The sequence below is a fragment of the Neodothiora populina genome (genome assembly GCF_041146345.1).
Source record: "Neodothiora populina strain CPC 39397 chromosome Unknown canker_contig_12, whole genome shotgun sequence".
NCBI lineage: Eukaryota > Fungi > Ascomycota > Dothideomycetes > Dothideales > Dothioraceae > Neodothiora > Neodothiora populina.
Window position 1 is genome coordinate 1,945,422 of NW_027191404.1, and position 17,430 is coordinate 1,962,851.

General features: G+C 52.7%; 6 protein-coding genes across 7 annotated transcripts; 3 read left to right on the forward strand and 3 right to left on the reverse strand.

Moving 5' to 3' along the window:
- Positions 1 to 433: 433 nt before the first annotated feature.
- AAFC00_001329 (uncharacterized protein) lies at positions 434 to 1,679 on the reverse strand (the record flags this gene model as incomplete). Its single annotated transcript, XM_069340505.1, has 2 exons — positions 434 to 504; positions 572 to 1,679. 2 exons carry the CDS (start codon positions 1,677 to 1,679, stop codon positions 434 to 436), a joined length of 1,179 nt encoding a protein of 392 aa, XP_069203975.1.
- A 348-nt stretch (positions 1,680 to 2,027) lies between these two features.
- Positions 2,028 to 2,760, forward strand: AAFC00_001330 (uncharacterized protein; the record flags this gene model as incomplete). The annotated part of the gene is made up of 2 exons (XM_069340507.1): positions 2,028 to 2,410; positions 2,475 to 2,760. 2 exons carry the CDS (start codon positions 2,028 to 2,030, stop codon positions 2,758 to 2,760), a joined length of 669 nt encoding a protein of 222 aa, XP_069203976.1.
- Positions 2,761 to 7,957: 5,197 nt separating this feature from the next.
- On the reverse strand, positions 7,958 to 9,338 carry AAFC00_001331 (uncharacterized protein; the record flags this gene model as incomplete). 2 transcript variants are annotated; one of them, XM_069340508.1, is made up of 3 exons in its annotated part: positions 7,958 to 8,072; positions 8,130 to 8,327; positions 8,380 to 9,338. In XM_069340508.1, the coding sequence occupies 3 exons, from the start codon at positions 9,336 to 9,338 to the stop codon at positions 7,958 to 7,960; spliced, it is 1,272 nt and encodes a 423-aa protein (XP_069203977.1). The 2 variants fall into 2 exon arrangements, with proteins under 2 accessions (XP_069203977.1, XP_069203978.1); XM_069347913.1 differs by having other exon boundaries at positions 8,380 to 9,182.
- Positions 9,339 to 11,764: 2,426 nt separating this feature from the next.
- On the forward strand, positions 11,765 to 13,260 carry AAFC00_001332 (uncharacterized protein; the record flags this gene model as incomplete). The annotated part of the gene is made up of 2 exons (XM_069340509.1): positions 11,765 to 11,946; positions 12,003 to 13,260. The coding sequence occupies 2 exons, from the start codon at positions 11,765 to 11,767 to the stop codon at positions 13,258 to 13,260; spliced, it is 1,440 nt and encodes a 479-aa protein (XP_069203979.1).
- Positions 13,261 to 13,539: 279 nt separating this feature from the next.
- Positions 13,540 to 14,983, reverse strand: AAFC00_001333 (uncharacterized protein; the record flags this gene model as incomplete). Its single annotated transcript, XM_069340510.1, has 3 exons — positions 13,540 to 14,672; positions 14,733 to 14,837; positions 14,920 to 14,983. The coding sequence occupies 3 exons, from the start codon at positions 14,981 to 14,983 to the stop codon at positions 13,540 to 13,542; spliced, it is 1,302 nt and encodes a 433-aa protein (XP_069203980.1).
- A 1,409-nt stretch (positions 14,984 to 16,392) lies between these two features.
- AAFC00_001334 (uncharacterized protein) lies at positions 16,393 to 17,288 on the forward strand (the record flags this gene model as incomplete). Its single annotated transcript, XM_069340511.1, has 2 exons — positions 16,393 to 16,773; positions 16,836 to 17,288. 2 exons carry the CDS (start codon positions 16,393 to 16,395, stop codon positions 17,286 to 17,288), a joined length of 834 nt encoding a protein of 277 aa, XP_069203981.1.
- Between the last annotated feature and the right edge of the window lie 142 nt (positions 17,289 to 17,430).

Genomic DNA, 17,430 nt, shown 5'->3' on the forward strand with positions numbered 1-17,430 from the left:
CTACGCTCTCTTAATCTTTTTTTTTACAGGTCTGATACTTCACATGATGGGTCTTAGCGATGGCGCTGGAAGCGTCCTTTGTGTATTTCTCCTTTCTGGATTTTCTGCTTTTCATTTTATGTCTTTCGATAATGTGTGACGGAACGGGGGGCTACTTGAGCCCATACAACAATTTGACTATTCTTCTTCGATGCATCTGTTTCGGTCATGGGAAGAGGGGAGGCTCATGGCTTGGCTGGGCTGCTGGGAGCAGAAGCACAGAATGAAAGCAAGTAGAAGAAACGATCGGAAGGATATAGAAGAAGATACAACAAGAGATGGTGAAAGATACCTATAAGGACATGTGGTCGATGGAATTCAAAGTGAGCAATATACTCTACATATATATATATATATATATATATACACAATACATACAGCTGTGTTTTTCCTTTTAGTTTTGTACAAACATTCTCTTGAGGAGATTGGCAGGCTTGGAGTCCAATTTGATCAATTGATCAAGAACTGTGTTTGTAAGTCAGCAAAAAGAACAACGAAGTGATCGATAAAAAGGAAAGAAAGAAAAACCGACCTCGGCCATTATCAAGCGTCTGACAATCCCTCAGATCCAGCTTGAGATTCGCAAACCCAGCCCTTACATAGGCAAAGCGCTGCACGCGGGCGAACATCTTGAGATACGACGACCAGACAGCCGCAAGCCAAGAGAAATGCTCGGTGAGCCCGCCGGCATTGAGATTCTTCTTCAGCGCGAGCCTGCTCATCTCATGGGCAAACAGACGATCCGAGTGGACGTCCGACAGCTTGACCTCGAAGGGCTTCGGCCACCCGATCAGCGGCAGGGCGGCGGGCTCGAAGCGCAGCGTGGGCTTGGGCGCGTTGACTGCGTGGGTGGAGGATTTGGCCGGGATGGCGATGACGCGCTTGACGAGCCCCGAGGGCCCGAGAGCAAAGTACGATGCCACGGCGACCCAGAGCAGACAGTTCACTATGCCGACGCCCGCGAGGGTCACGTTGCCTTGTTCGATGCTGGGCGCGTAGTTGTTCCACGTCACGTATGCGACCCAGCTGATGAAGAGGGTCGAGGTGAGACACACGACTACGAAGGTCGTCTGCGAGGGTGCGGTGTAGATCACTGTCGGCGTCTTGCTCTGCGCTAATTTGTCGATTATGGCTTGGTAGGGGGTTTTCTCTCGTTGGTAGTAGGGTGCTGGGAGGGCGTTTGCGGCCAGGGCGGCGCTGCGGGTGGATTGCAGGGTTGATGTCGGTGAGTCGGACATGCGCAGTAGGAAGCCGGCGGCGATCTGCTGGGGCGTGAGTTGTCGCTGGTCTGGTGCTGTTGTTGTTGTTGTTGCTGCTGCCGCGGCTGTCGAGGAGGTCTGCTGTACTTGGAGCGGATAGTCGAGCTTCTTGGAGGGATGCGTTGTTCTGGGTTGCGCGTTCGGAGGAGATGTGGCCGGGGATGAGGACGACGATGGCTTGTATGTCGCCGCTCTGGGTTTCCGACTCGCTGCTATGGGAGTGGAGTGGAAGAGGCGTGCGGATGCTCGACTGGCGCGGATGGCATCTGCGAACCGAGAGGGACGCAAGGTCGGACATTGTCGCGCAGAGAGAGGCAGTTGTAACAGTATGGGTGGACAAGGCTGACAGGACATGTGAGCCCGGGTGAATAGTGAGGCCATGCTGGTTTTCTGGTGCTGTATTTTGCGACCCTGTCCGTGGAGGAACGAAAGAACCAAGTAATTAATTGAAGCTGTATAGATGCGCCAAGACGTCGAATCAGATGTAAGAAGGACCGTGCGTCGGTGCTGCTGCATTGTTGATCTTCGCAAACACCAGCAGCCACAAGGCAAGCAACCCCCTGCCTGGCTCCACTCCACGTCCATCGGTCTCATATCTATCCATTACTTGTCGCCATACTCTATCCGTCGCTCCGTCTGGTCGCCAGCGTCTTCTCGCGTTCCACTCACTGCCTCGAATCAACAGCATTCGGGAAGAGGACGAAGCAAGCAATAAAACAACACAACAAAATGGCTGCGCCCGCCCCCTCTCGCTCACCATCTCCCGTCGTCGCGCCCCCAGTCGCGTCGGCTCCAGGCCCGCGCGCTGCTGCTCTGTTGAAGCTATACTCCGAGGCCATCGCCCACACCATCAAGACCTGCAGCTACAACAACTTTGCGTCGTGCTTTCCAACTCCCGCCAAACACGCCGAGGGCCCTATGAAGATCCTCCATGCAGAGTTCACCCAGAGTCTACACGAAAGGTGCAAGGAGCAGTTTGATGTCACCCTCCGCACCCGAAATGTTGTCGCCTCGCTAAACGATCTGGACCGCTTGGTCGATGAGGCCAGGAAGAGGAGAGCTCAGGCTCAAGCTCTCGCCGAAGCTGGACAGACATCTGCCCACCCTGTCGCGTACGTTCGGTGCTGAAAGTTGCATACATACATACGAGGTCGTTGACACTGACGTCCGCTACAGCCCTCACACATTACCTGCCACCGCTCTTTACCAGGCCCATCTTGGCCCCTCGTTGATCCAAGAGAAGACCTCTCTCAATGCCACGATGAGCAAGCTTCAGTCTGAGAATGCAGACCTACTTGATCATGTTCTGCGACAGCGCCGCGAGATTGAAACTCTAGTCTCGACGCTCGAGTCCGTCATGGCCGATGTAGATGCGTCAAACGCTGTTTTGTCTACCGATGACATGACTGCATGGACTGACGAAGCTGTCTCACTACACGAGCAATTGAGCAACATTGGCTGAGAGCACTCGATCGCCGTTGCATGACCCACGTGCTCGGCAGCACATCGCAGGCTAAAGCAAACACACGGTATAGGCGCCGACCCTTATCGGAGCTCAGCCTAAGCACAGTAGACTCACCGACCATGGGGCCCCCGCCCCCGTCCGAGTCAGTGACACGCTCGGCTTGCACTTTTGTCGTATAGATCCGCCGTGTCAAGAACGTGGCATCGCTCCATGGCATAACACATGGCATAGATACGCGACACATGCCCAACAGTGACTTTCGATCACGGTGGCACATGGTCCGGCGCAATCGCTTACATGACCCGCTAGATGTTCTTGGGAATGCGTCTACCAAACAAATATGGGAACACGGGTCAATCAGGCATAGAAGAGAAGACAAAAAGCCACGCCTAAGTAGCCCTGGTAGCGTCTTTCGGCGAACTGCGCGTGTGCGGGCGTGCCATGGGAACGCCTCTAAAGCGAGGGAGCCGCAAGCTCAGTAAACGGCCACCCGTCAACCAAAGCCTTAGAAATGAAACCGCAAAGACAAAAGTCTCACGACTTGGGATCCCCAGAGCAAAAGCCAAGCATCAACGCAGATTCAAGTGCAGAGGCAATCTCGCTGCCAGCCTGCATCCGTCCAATCCCGTATTGTCATTACCACGCGCGCAAGAGTGTGAGTGAAAGCTCGTGTGCGGATAAGTGTGCGCGACTTAATAAGGCGTACAGTGGCCCTCATCGCGAAAAAAGCCGGGACCTCCGAATCCACCGGGAGGAAGTTAAGCTTCAACGAAAAGGCCTGTGGGCACACCATGTGGCGGAGCCTAGACAAGAGACACAAAAGACACGAGAAGAGGGGTTGTTCTGCAATCGCTTGTGTCGCTCATTCACGTGTCACAGGCATCACGATAGCTCTCATCACTCGACCACATGAGCTGTGGATTTTTCCAGTCATTTTGATGCCGAATACGTGTTGATGCATCGGCTCTGTCTGCACATCCCTGCTGTTTCGAGGTGCACGACGAAAATTAGTTTGATCGCAGGATATTAAGCCTGTCAACCCCAGCGACCCCGTTGACCCCATCTCTCTCCAGTCACCCCCGCTTTTCTCCGTTGCCGATCGCTCGCTTAGCGAAGTTTGATTGGTCGACAGCCCTCCCCCCCTGGGTTATTGGGTTATTTGGCTATATCATTTGTGTGGAGACTTTCGTCACGACGAATATCAAGGCACGCAAGCCTTGGATCAACGGGTTTCGCGTGGCGGCTTGTTCTTGTTTCTCCTGCCAGTCTGGAACCGTTTTGATTCCCCTCAAGGTTCACGGTGCGTCTTGGGTTTCTATCGTGATTCTTCCCGAACATTACAAGTACAGTACCTGACCTTGGGTTGGTCTGGGTGTCTTCCTCGTCTCTGTCTTGGAAACCTGGACAAGACAGTGTACTTGTATCTCTCGGTTTCTTGCCCCACAACTAACCTTCTCTCATCCACCACGTACGAAAGACACGAGGAGTAGACCGGCATATACACACACTCACATCGACGGGGTTGATCTGTGCATAGTGGGCTTCCTCCGGCCTGGACAACCAACAATCGCCTGTTTCCTTTTTGGACGAGGATTGTGTTTCCAAGTATGCCGTCTACACCGCCAGCCATTTCTGCGCTCGACATGGAGCCCACCGCTGTCACACTCTCTCCGTCTCCGCAATTGTCGTCGTCGGAGTCCTGGCCGACCTCTTCTCCCCCGCCTCCCATCCCGGCGCAGCGTACGCGGAGCGATGGACCACGACGCACAAGTCACTACAGCCAATTCCAGACGAGATGCTCACCCTCTAACGATCTACCGCCGTCTTACTCGACCTCTCAGCATGGCGCTCGTCTGACAGGTGTCCGTGAGCATGTGCAAGACGGATGCGAGAGTCTTCCGCCATATTCTTGCTCCGTTCTCAAGCAGGGAGTCATGTACATGCGCATTGAGAGGTTGTCGCCCTTCCAAGCACTACCCAAGCAAGACTGGCGCTCGGTTTACGTCGTCCTACGGGGCACTCAGCTCTGTCTCTACAAAATCAAGTCGTCCACCACCGGCTCCAAACTGTTGGCCGGACCGGGAAAGTTCCTGCGTCGATACACTTTACAGCATGGCGAAGTAGGCCTGGCCAATGACGTCAACGACCACGTTCTGACACCGGCGAGTCGAATCGCTCATCTCATCCCGGCTATGGCCAGACAAAGGGCTTACGAGAAAGATCCCGCGCTCTTCAACCCTGTCAAGCAGTTCGCCATACGTCTGAGACTCGAGAGTGACCAATTACTACTTGCTGACACAAGAGAAACGTCCATCTCTGAATGGCTCGAAGCGACATGCGCCGGCATCGATATCGCCTTTGATCTTGACGAGAGGCATCTTCCGAGACAATGTACTGTTCCCAGACGACAGCGCACACATCGGCCAGAAGCCACGGACCCAGCTACGAACCTGCAGGACGCCCAATTCATTCAAGAGCAAGAACGAATCCTTCGCGAGATGTATCCCGCTCTCGCTCGAGACGACGACAGTAACAGAGGCCTTGAGCGCGTCGAAACCATCGACCCTGCTTCCAACGGAAATCCGGATCTGTCATTGACAACGACAATGACCAACGAACAGGAAGGCGAGGACATCGATATCTCGGCCATGGCCGAAGACAGTGCTGTTCTGCAAGCATCCCTTTCACGGCCCACGACCACGCGACAGACGACTGCTTCGAGTGCCGAGTCATTCGGTCCATCACCGACCGCCGACTCGAACAACTTTGACGAGACTGGCAAGTGGGCACCACCTCATCCTTACTCGGCGCGCGCTCAATTTCGATACATCCGTCGATGCATGCCTGTTTTGTTGTTCGACACCCCTCGCGCCACCAGTATCGTCATGTGCAATGGTAGACGCCTGCACATCAATCACAAGATGGACATGTTGGAGGAATGGGAACTGCAGCCTCCATCTTACGACGCGCACGAGTTCCCCGTCTCCGACGCCTCGCCGCTCGAGCGTGTCCCCACTCAGGCGTCGACGGCCGGCACAGCATACTCGGCCCGGTCTGGCGTCGAAACGCCCGAGATCCAGGTCGTGCAAGCAGCGCCCGAATCTCACAGCCAAGTCACAGAGAACAACACAATGGCGGCGACGACGACGACGACGACGACGACGACAGCCGTGTCGGAAAAGCTATGGACACGCGCTCGGGCCGTCAGCGACAATCCCAAGATCCGCCATTTCATCGTTCTAAAGAGAAAGACAAAACAGCAACAGCAATCGCTCAGAGTACCCGACTCAGGCACGGATCCCAAAAAGTCAGACGTCCGATCCGAGCACGTGGAGATTGCCACACCAGCCGTCGTCGTCGACTCTCGATCGCAGACTGTGCTCGGGTTTTGATCGGGGAGAAGCTTGTGCTGATGCATTTTTTTCTTTTTCTTTTCTTTTCGGGGTGACGATAAACGAACACTCATGATATGTAACCGATGACGACGACTATAACGAAATTCATCAATGGGGAAGCAATGAAGAGAGAGACGAGTCGTAGCATTTCTACCAGCCAGATGATTATTATTCATTCATTTGCAAAGCAGGAGATTGTTGTACCAAAGGACGAAAGTAGAGAGAAGAGAGAGAGAGAGAGATAAACATGTAATAAAACCAATCACTCTTCATACTCTTGTCCCGAATACCACATATCATCAATCCTACATCTATCAGCTCCCATCTATCCACTTCAACCCCAAAGAGAAGAAAAAAAGACGAAAAGAAAAGCGATCGCACAAATTCATATATACGAGCACTACAAACCCTACAAAACCACAAAACCACAAAACCACGAAACTACGAATGAGCGACGAGCAACGAGCAACGAGCAACGAATAAGACTACAGTAAGATACAGTAGAACACCCAAGGCACCTGACCTACCTTAGCTACAGCAGCCCTATTCTATTACCCAAACAGTACAATAACCAAACAATAACAACAACACAACAAACCACAAATCAAACCATATAATACAAGTACAGGGAATGAACCATGCATAGCCAGCCAGCAGCACACCGCCATTCCTGTCTGCGGTTCCACGATTCAGACACGATTCAGGTCCACGATTCACACAGTAGAGGTTCCACGATCCAGACAGTAGGAGTAAACATAACACAACGCAACGAAACGCAAGCGCAAGAGTAAACAGGAAAAGCAAGAAGCAGAAAAAAAAAGGGATCGTCGTTCTGAATCATGCAACACACACTACACACAACGAACAACGACGGGAAAGAAGGCGAAAAAAGCAACAGAAAAAAAAAGCAATGACGACAATGACGGTGGAAAATAGACAAGATGTAGTTTGTTGATCGACGAATATCTGTTGAAAAGATACAAGCAAGGATAGATTCGAGGAAAGAACGGATGCACTACTATCCACGGCAACAAAAAGGAAAAAAAGACCGTCGTTACACAAGGTACAGTAGTAGTCTCGATCAAACATACGCTGCTGCATCGAAGAAGCCAAAACAAAATGAACATTCCGACTTCTTCTCGACAGAGAATATGATGATTCGTCATCGCGAATGGCATTTCTTGCTTTCTTCCTATACATGAAATAAAATGTGAAATGTGAAAAATGTACCTTTCCCGATTTCCCTTTTTTTGTATCTTCTTTTCCTTTACTGAGCTTCTACTGTCTGCTGCCTCTTTGCTCTAGAAAAGAATCAAAGATCAGAGAGGCACATCCGTCCCTTGGCCAGCCAATTTTTCCCATGGCGGCCCCGGGTTCGTTCATTGTACATCTGTGTGCATGCTTTGACAACAAGAAAGAAGCAAAAGGCATGAAGCGACCGAGCCGTCGCCCTCTCTTAAACTCCATATGCCAGTCGATTTGCCCCCTCCACCACCCTCGAAGGCATCCCATAATTATTTTTTTCTCCACCTGAAAAAAAAAAGGAAAAACACAAAAGAAGAAAAAAGCATCCTTTCTGGCCTGTACGAACGCCAGTTTAGTGGTTGAGATCCACGTGTTTTTTCTCCAAACGCCACGCCATAAAGTCATCATGATTAACGAAAGTCAGACTTCGAAAGGTATCAACGCAAAGAATGATCAGACGGAGAAGCCGGAATAGCGCTGTTCGGAGAACATAATCCGAGCAGGCCGGTATGCAAGCCGTATGCATAGAGGAGAGAAAAGAACCATGTCAGGCGTTAAGGTCCGGTTCGACGGCGGCGTCCCCTGTTGCCGCCTTCCGGGCGCTGCGACAACACTTCACGAAGCAGAGGGTCATCCTTGTCCTTGTCCACGTGATGAACCCTGACGTGTCTGAATGGCTAGAGTCAACACCACATCTATCTTGACGATTGCTGTCGAATGACATACCTCTGTAAGTTGTCAGGCCGCGGGTATTTGTGTTCCCGCAATGGGCAGAAAGGGCAAATGTAGCCAGGACTGTCGTGCACAAGGCCATGCCGTATCATCTCATTCTTGCGCTTAAAGCCTTTGCCACCTTCGCTACGTGGGCATCCTTTGACAGGACAAAAGTGTGGGCGATTGGAGCTATGCACGTTCGCGTGGGAGCTATAAGAATGTGGTCAGTACCATAAAGCGGCAGATCTACATCGATACGTACTTGAGCAAGTACTGTGTCTGAAAAGGTGGCGCGCTGCAGCCTGGATACTCGCAGGTAAAAACGCCACCAGCGGACGGTGAATGCTGTGCGTTAGATGGTAGCGGGGTTTCCTCCGAGGCCGAATGTTCGATTGGGGTCGTGCTCGTTGTGGTGTAGCTGTCTGCACCGGAGCTTTGGTAGCTGACATTTGTGTCATTGGATGACGAAGTGGTCAGGGTAGGTACAAAGGAGGGAGCAATATGACCCGATCCGAAAGATCGACGGCGGTGCGCAAAGGAGCTTCGATCCGAGCTCCCATATGCTACAGCAGGAGAAAGTGGTACGGCAAAGCCTTCGTGAGAATCAGGGCGCGTGCTTGGCTCCAGGGAATGACTTCCTACAGCAAATCCAAGAGCAGGGCTCGATTGCTGACTCCCTGTAAAGTAAGGAAGGGATTTCGCCGGAGACTGCGCGCCAACCGTGGATGGATGTGTCGGCAAGGCTGGATAGGATGTGGTAGCGCGTGTCTCCATACTTTCTGTACCTCCATCTGCTATCCTGCTCAATTGCCGGAAAGATGGGAGACGATCTGTGCGGGATGAAGAAGTGCTTAATGTGGAGAACGGTGGTGTTGGCAGATATTGCATCTGATGGCTAGGAGAATCCGTGCCAAGGCGATCGCGGAATACAGACTCCGCTACAGAGAGACTCGGGTTTGTTGTGCGCAGACCGAGCGGTGTGCCTAGGAATGGCAGTTCAGAGCGCTTGCTCGGTCCTGCCGAGTGACCCCGAGCTGGGCCTGGTCCGGTCGGTGGACCAGGCATTGCCAAATCTTGTTGACCTACTGCTTGCCAGATCGATCCGGGGGTTATATCATCCGGAGTTGGTAGGGCCGACGTATCTGCCTCGGATAGGCAGATATCTTCTTGTGTATAGAGGCTGTTGCCAGCGACCCTATTGAAGAGTCCCGGCCGCTGCATGTATATACCGCAGCACTCTCGATAGGCACTCTATGCAAAAGCGATCAATAGTGACGGGCTAGAGATTTCAGGTTTGGACTTGTCGGTCCTGTCAAAGGATGTCGTGGTGGAGCAGCCTTTGCGTAAGGAGAGCAATCGAATTCGAGCTGCGCACTCTTCAACACAGTTCAGAACGTTGATGGTACTCAAGCAATTCCAAACAGCGGTACGGCGATCTGTTGAGTGACGAGCCGAGAATCGAGATTACGGGATGCAAGGTCAGATATTGGCAAGATCAGGATGATATGGGGACGACAATGCGTCGATGTGCTGCAAGTACAATTATCAACGCATCAAGGGTGCAGAGATGGCGACGATTTGCTCAGAGGACGCGGTCGCGCGATTATCTGACAATGTCAGCGACAGGCACGGATTTAGAAGCTAGCGTGAGTGCATTCAGGGTAGATATGTGATGGGGAGGAGGCCAGAAAGCAATGTCCGGATGGTCAACCACGCCGCAACGCAGCTCTGTCGAATCACGCGCGCAACGAGATCAAGGAGACCCACACAAGCGGACAGTGCTTATGTATGCAGACACGACAGAACGGTCTCTGGTGAGTGTGCTGGGACAAAAGGGGAAGCATTCTGATAACGATGACGATGGTTGGTGGCAGCTATCGAGGTGCATGGTAATACCGAACAAACACGCTCGCAGTGAAGGAGCGAGTCAGCGAAAAAAAACATGCAACACAACACGTACCGACCGAATCATGGAAAGAGATGGAGAGCCATGAAATACAAAAGCTTTACTGTGAGAGAAGAGCTACGGCTGCCTCAGTCTGGAGAATGGGCAGGGCAGTTTTGATCCTCGGTAGATGGAAAGAACGGGACGAGTGGGTTACTGTTGACCAACTCAAAGGCGGATCAGAGGTCAGAGGAGTGAAGTCGTTGGCAAAGGCTCGGCGAAATTGATCCGGAGCCGCAACAAAAGAGGATTGTGCGTGTGCGCAAGAAACGCTAAGTCGTGGCTCGAGGCTGCGCCGACGAGGTTTCGAGGAAGTTGGAAAGATGAGACTGAGCCGTGGTTGATGTGGGTGGAGGAAAGACGAAGCCTGGCGCATGAAGAAGTCGAGTTCGAGGAGGGCCCCTCCCGAGTGGAAGCGAAAAGGTGGTTTTGCCGATCGAGTAGCTAAGGTTTGTTAAACGGAGGCGGGCAGCTCTACGGCGATGGAGTGGAGGGAACACTCGGGCGACCACACACGCTTGAGCCTCATGAGATCATGCGTTTTGCGCACAGATGGAAATTTGAACCAAGGGTCCACTGGGCCACTGGGACGACAGAAGGTCGCGCAAGCCAGGAGCCACTTGTCACATGTACCAAGTAACTTTTCGCGAAAGCCTCGTGTTGAGACACTTTAACATTGCCATGGGGATGCCAAGTACCGGATGACAGCCGAAACAGAGGTACGCTCTGTCCTCGACTGCCCTCCCTTCCAATTAGCAGAAAATATGCCTATGTTCTGCTCAGTTTGTTTTTCAGACCTGCAATGTGTGAATGTACGTGGTCGCTGACCGTGCCGTAGCTTACTGGTTGTTGGTTGCACGATGACTTCGCTCACCAGCGGTCTAGATCCTCTTAGCCGGGAATATCCCCCATCTTACTTGCCGTTCAGGCGACTTTTATCATGCCGTTTCTGGATGATGGCAATTGACTCAAACACCATCAAAGTATTCATTCCTCGCTGCAATGCACGAAGCTATTCTCAAGCATCATGCACTCATAGCTAGCGGATTTTGTGGAAGAAACAGAAAACAGAAACAGAAGCAGAAGAAGATGCGTCTTCAGCATATAAAAGCTAAAGTGTCTGATGCCTGCCCCGTGCCAGTACGTCATAAGGCACTGTGGTGATGATGCCAACCTTGAACCCTTTCAACCATCTTACGCCTGACATCAATGAAAAAGGGTGAGGCAACTTTTAATCGGCAGTGTCTGGCGAGCTGCATTACGTCTGCGTCTCCCATTCGTGTTCATACATGTGATGGATCTACAGCTCTTGTCATCAAATGAATGTTCTCGGTATCACCGATAGTAGTGGACCACTGAGCAGCTACAACCATTGGAGTCAGAGGGAACCAGCACTACGCAATTGCACCGATCGTACATGTCCATCGAAGACTAGCGAATAACATTCGCCGACTGTATAGTCAGTAAATGCATTGGCGGGAGGGACTTGTTCTATATGCAAGCCCTCTCATCGTATACGAGTGCACTCTCGAGACAACTTCATCTGCCCCGACAGTTGTGCGCGAGGCTGGGCTATCTTATCATAAGAACCGACAGGTTCACCCCGCGGTGCACTACTGAGATCGCCCACCGCAGCATTATTAGCACTGCGACCGACAAACGCCACAGCACCGTCGGCATACGCAATGCCCGCATTGCCAAAATGAAACAAAAGGACCGGGCTCCGGACAGCAAGCAGATTACTGGACCATCAAAACGTGCTCGAGCAGAACAAGACGTACCAGAGTACCATCTCACGCCGTCCTTTCGAGATGTGAACGGCGACATAATATGGCCTGCGCCTGAAGACCAGGTAAAACTGGCTCGAAATATTATTACCAGATGGTGGGTACACTTCTCCATGCTTTCATCTGTGAGTGTCATATTGACTTCTTCCGAAGTGCTGAAGCTCAGAAACGGACGTTGATCGTGCCCGACAAAGATGCAGATGGTCTGTCTTCTGGGGTCATCCTGAAACGAACCTTAGAGCTGCTCGGGTTACCGTCAGAGCTGATTGACATACATCTGATTAGTAAAGGGAACAATGTGCATAGTGATGATGAACGCGAAAGAATGGATGCCAAGTCACCGGAATATGTATTTGTACTTGATCAAGGTTCGCGCAAATCAGCGCCTATAATCGACAGGCCTCACGAGGGGCTCGTGATAGACCACCACCACGCAACAGAAGATGACTTTCCCGAAAATGCCAATTTCGTCACTGCTTGCAATTCACCACCAGTAGCCACATCGGCTCTGCTGACATATCACATCTGTCACCCATTACACCCTGACGTCGGCGAACGTTGTTCGTGGCTCTGCGTGGTAGGGACACATGGAGACCTAGGGAACACTCTCAAATGGGAGCCTCCCTTCCCAGAAATGAAAGCCACCTTCAAGCGCTTCACGAAGAAAACTCTCAATGAAGTAGTATCCTACATCAACGCGCCGCGGAGAACGGCAACATACGACGTATCGTCCGCCTGGGATGCACTGGCGTCTGCCTCGGAGCCCTCAGACGTCCTCAAACACCCTCGTCTGCTCGCCGCACGACACGAAGTCAACGCCGAAGTCGAGCGATGCACGCACGCGCCTCCCAAGTTCTCCGCCGACGGTAAAGTCGCCGTGCTGAGGATCTCCAGTGAGGCTCAGGTCCACCCGGTCATCGCCACCAGGTGGGCAGGTTTCCTCCAGAGCAAGGCCCTCGAGATCGTCATGGTCGCCAACGAGGGCTATTTGCCCGGAAAAGTCAATTTCTCCTGTCGGATAGCGCGTTGTGCTCGCAGTCGTGATCCCGCGGTCAACATCATCCAGAGCCTCAAAGCATATGCTGGGCCTGCGATCAAGACGGAAGGCGATCAAGAGGAAACGAAAACCGGGACAGACGAGTCGAACCGACCACTGATCGAGAGACTCGGCGACAACTTCGCCCGAGGCCACGTGCAAGCGAGCGGAGGCATCGTTGACGTGGCCGAATTCGAGGAGCTCATGAGCTTGATGCGCGTCGGAGAAAAGGCGTCGAAAGCGGAAGGAAGAGCAGGGGCAGGAGCAACACAGTCAAGTCCGAAAAAGGCAATCGCGAATCAGAAGAACACTCTCATGAATTACTTTGGCAATGCAAAGTCACCGACGAAGAAGAGGTCAAACGAGACGTCTTGACACTGGGTTTTAGATAGATGGAAGAAAGATGGTGCCTCAACTCCATGGTGTGAACCCGCCAAAGACGAAGCTGCGGACAAATAAGGTAGTCTGAGGTGGGAAGGAGGGGTATTTTATACAGATGTGTTCGAGCTCATCCTCGACAAACACTCGAGAGAGAGACTAAACCGAGAACAAGGAATAATGTACTACTTTCATAACAAATAGTTGGTGATCTCTAATTTTTTATTTTTTTGGTTTTTGTTGTTCTGCTTTCTTCATTCTTCGTCTTTATTCTTTTCACAATACAAGACGGCCGGGCTCGGCTTCGAGCACAGCCTTCATGCGCTCGAGGTACTCCTGCACTCTCTTCTCCTCGCCCGTCTTGGCCATGACGCTGAAGACGCTGTGAGGAGCGACCGAGCCAACGGCACTCGCGGTTCTCGCGGCGGGGGCCTTCTTAAAAGCGGCCGACTTGCCGGACAGAATGTCGATAATGTCGGGGGTCTTTCTCGACGACCTCGACGATGCGCTCACAGGGGACGAGGGGAAGCCGGTGATCAGAGGTGCATAGTTGCCGCGTGATGTCTTGGAGATGACCTTGTCGAGGCCGAGCACAGAGTTGAAGAGCTCCTCGGAGGTGGGTGTGCGGTTCTTCGACAAGGGTAGATCCTCGTTGGCGAGCTCTGAGGCGCGCGCGACAAAGGTTGAGAGAGGAAGGTAGATGCCAAGGGTGTCTTGCACACGTTTCTGAGTCGCAATGACGGCGGTGAGCGAGACGGGCAGAGCGACCTCGGTGTCCAGTACTGGGGCGGCCTCGGCAGCTTCGGCTGCCTTGGGAGCCTTCTTCTCTTCGACCTTCTTGGGCGCAGCGACCTGGATGTTGGACAGATCGAGGTGGCCGCGCTTCTCAATGCTCTTGGCGAGTGTGGCAGCGTATCCCTTCTCACTCTTGCCGAGGTATTCGAGGACGTCACCCTTCAGCAGACGACCCTGGGGACCAGTGGCAGGGATGCTGTTGGCGTCTTCCTTGGTGAGGCCGTTCTGGACAAGCAGGGCGTGAACGGATGGGTAGAGCGGGTACTTCTTGTTCTGCGTCTTTGTCGGAGCGGCGGCAGACGAAGAAGAAGCGGAAGAAGTGGCAGCCTCGGAGGATGAGGAGGAAGGCGTCTTGGGTTCTTCCTTGGGGGCGGGCTTGCTCTCCTGCGCTGGCTTCTCGGATGCGCTGGCCTTCTCTTCTGCGGGTATCTCGAGGGTGGACAGGTCGTCACCTGGTTCGGCCAAAACACCTATCCGCTCACCGACCTTGATTGCTTTTGCGCCGTCTCCCAGTGTGATCTTTGCCAGGATACCATCATCCTGCGCCTCCACGTCCATCTGCGCCTTGTCGGTCTCGATCTCGAGGATAACATCGCCGACAGAGAAGGAGTCGCCTGTGCAACGACACTAGGTTCAGCAGGTGATTCTTACAGCGCCGGAGGGGTGTGTCTAACCTTCTTTGAGCTTCCAGCTTGCAATGTTTCCCTCGGTCATGGTGGGGGAAAGAGCGGGCATGGTGAAGCTGGTGGCAGCGCGGTTCACAGCCGCGACATGGAAGCCTAGAGCGCAGAGTCAATGTCAGTAGTGGATACGAGTGCGAGGCGGTTGCAAAGAAGACTGAATGCAAATCTGCGGACTCACCACGACGAGCATGTCTGCCCGTTAAAGCAGCTGCGTGTTTACATGAGTGGAAAATGGCAGCCATTGCACTGACTGACGCTCTGCAACAAGAGGATGGCGACCACGCAGCGTGCAGCGACCAGGACAACTGTGGGTAAATTGAAGTGGTGGTAGTGGTGGACGAGGAGGAAGCAGAGAAGAAAGAGCAAGAGAGAAAGGCGGATGGATTTCCTGCTGCTGGCGTTGAGTTGGAGTTGAGTCGAGCTTACTTCTCTCGAGTCCTCCACGGATGGGATGGCGGCTTGTACTCGTTACTTGCAATTATTGACTATTATTGATTATTCTCTCGCTGCGGCTGCGGACAAGACAAAGAAGCCCTTGCTTGTCCCGCAAATCCATTCGTTCTTCGAGCCATTTTCCAATCAATTCACTCCATTTCAATCAATCCCAAGCTCAAGCCTTCTCCGCCGCTGTCCCATGTCCGAAGCCGCCCGCCGGCTTACTTTGACTCCGATCTCAACCACAATTCCCGTCGAATCTACATAAAAAGACAGACGTAGCTGAGCTTTGTTTCCAGTATTTGTGAAAATCAATACAGAGTGGATACTCATCATGTTAGCTAATGCGGTCCAAACCACTTCTATCTTGTCTTAGGTGTGCTTTTGACTAAAAATCGCATGTTACCGTTCCTTCTTCTTTCGCGGAAGATCATGTCAATTGCGCATGGCGACGAGGTCGATACACACTCCCCATGACTTTCAATGTGAACTCGAGGACATTTTGCCTCTATCGACCCCTCGAATGGCCACGACCGGATGTGCGAAACGACGTGGCTGCACTAAGCGCTCCGTAAGCGAAGCGCCAGCCTTCTCTTGACCTTGCGAGACCAGATATTACTAGAGACTACGGCGCCATGTAGGCGCGTCGCTCGACTGCCTCATCTCATCAGGCGGCAGCTTGTTTGAAGTTCTGCTCGGGGTCGTGGATAGGCCACCACCGGGACCCACGAGCACAACCCCTTATCTACATGTGCAAGCGCTTCCTTCCGCATCTGCTCCAACTACATCGCAAATGTCCTGTTTGCTGGGCATCTCTACAACCCGAGTATGCCAGTCCTCTTCACTGAGCGAGACCTTCTGTTTCATGTCTGCATACTCCGCTATATTTGGATGACGGTCAGTACGTCCACCTTGGGGTCATTGCTACGGAGATATCAAGGTAGTGATATGGTATAAGATATCCTCTTTTCACCACCCAACTGTCTGAAAAAGCCCAGGACTTTGAGACCCGTGGTATCAGTTTCTCTCATTTAGTCGCATTTCTTGTTTAATTTCCTTAAGACTGGGTACTTTATCATTCGCTTTCATAATCATTAATCACGACTGGAGACGGCGGTGATAGATTACCTGTCATTGTTTGAGAGTTTCTCCCGAGTGTGTAATCTAATCCTTTTCTTCTTTACGAGCTGGTCTCGACCCGACAAATCCTGCAGACATGCCGCCGAAGGAGGGACGAGTAACAGTGGCTCATAGACAGCCCTCCGTGGAAGCGAACCAGTCACAATCGGGTACCCCAGCGCAGGCGCAACCAGGCCATCGCAATGCTGCCATGTGGACCGATGCAGACGACAGGATTCTGCTCAGTGCCAGAGCCTCGGGCCTCAACTGGCAACCGATCGCCACCAGACACTTCCCTAGCAAGTCTGCGAACGCCTGCCGGAAAAGGCACGAGAGACTCATGGAGCGCCGGAGCAACGACGATTGGGACAGCCATAGGCTTGAGATGCTTGCCACCCAGTACATGGAGTGCAGGAGGGAAATGTGGGGGGTTCTGGCGAGTAGAGTGGGGGAACGGTGGGCTCTGGTGGAAGCAAAGGTAGACCAAGCCTGCGTGCAATCTACGATGACGGCGAGCAATACTGACGCTGCCATGTGAAGTGCATGGAGAAGGGATTCAAGAATCTTCAGGCTCTGGCTCGAGCGGCAGCAAAGAAACGCGTGGCCAGGGACCGCGCACAGCAGCGAGGTAACGAAGAAGAACACCACGAAGGCGATTCCGGTATTGGAGTTTCAGACGAGGACGCTGAGATGGAGGTAGGTGTGGACAGCCACGCTGTTGCCGTTGCCGGTCCAAGCCAGCGGACCCTGCAGCCAATCCTTCCAGCAAATCTCAGGCCTGACCGACCCTTGCTACCTACTTTGCCATTGTACCAGCCTCCCGCGACATTCCAGTCAGGAGGGCCAGACCCCAGCAGACTGCAGACCGACCATTCGGCCCATGACCCGTCACAGGGTGGGGAGCAACAGAGTCGCACGCCAGAAGAAGGGGTCCAGCGCGGAGTCAGCATTAGATCGATGCTATCAGGTCCCGAGGGAGGGCCGGACCCGTAGACTATTGTTCGCATTCTCGAACTGCAGGGATGGGGTGTAGAGCCATCGAGACACGGTTCAGCGCAGTCATGATTTTCTCTTATTGTATCTTGACGATGTGATGAATATGTACATTATGAAATGAGATGTCTTTGTATCAGTA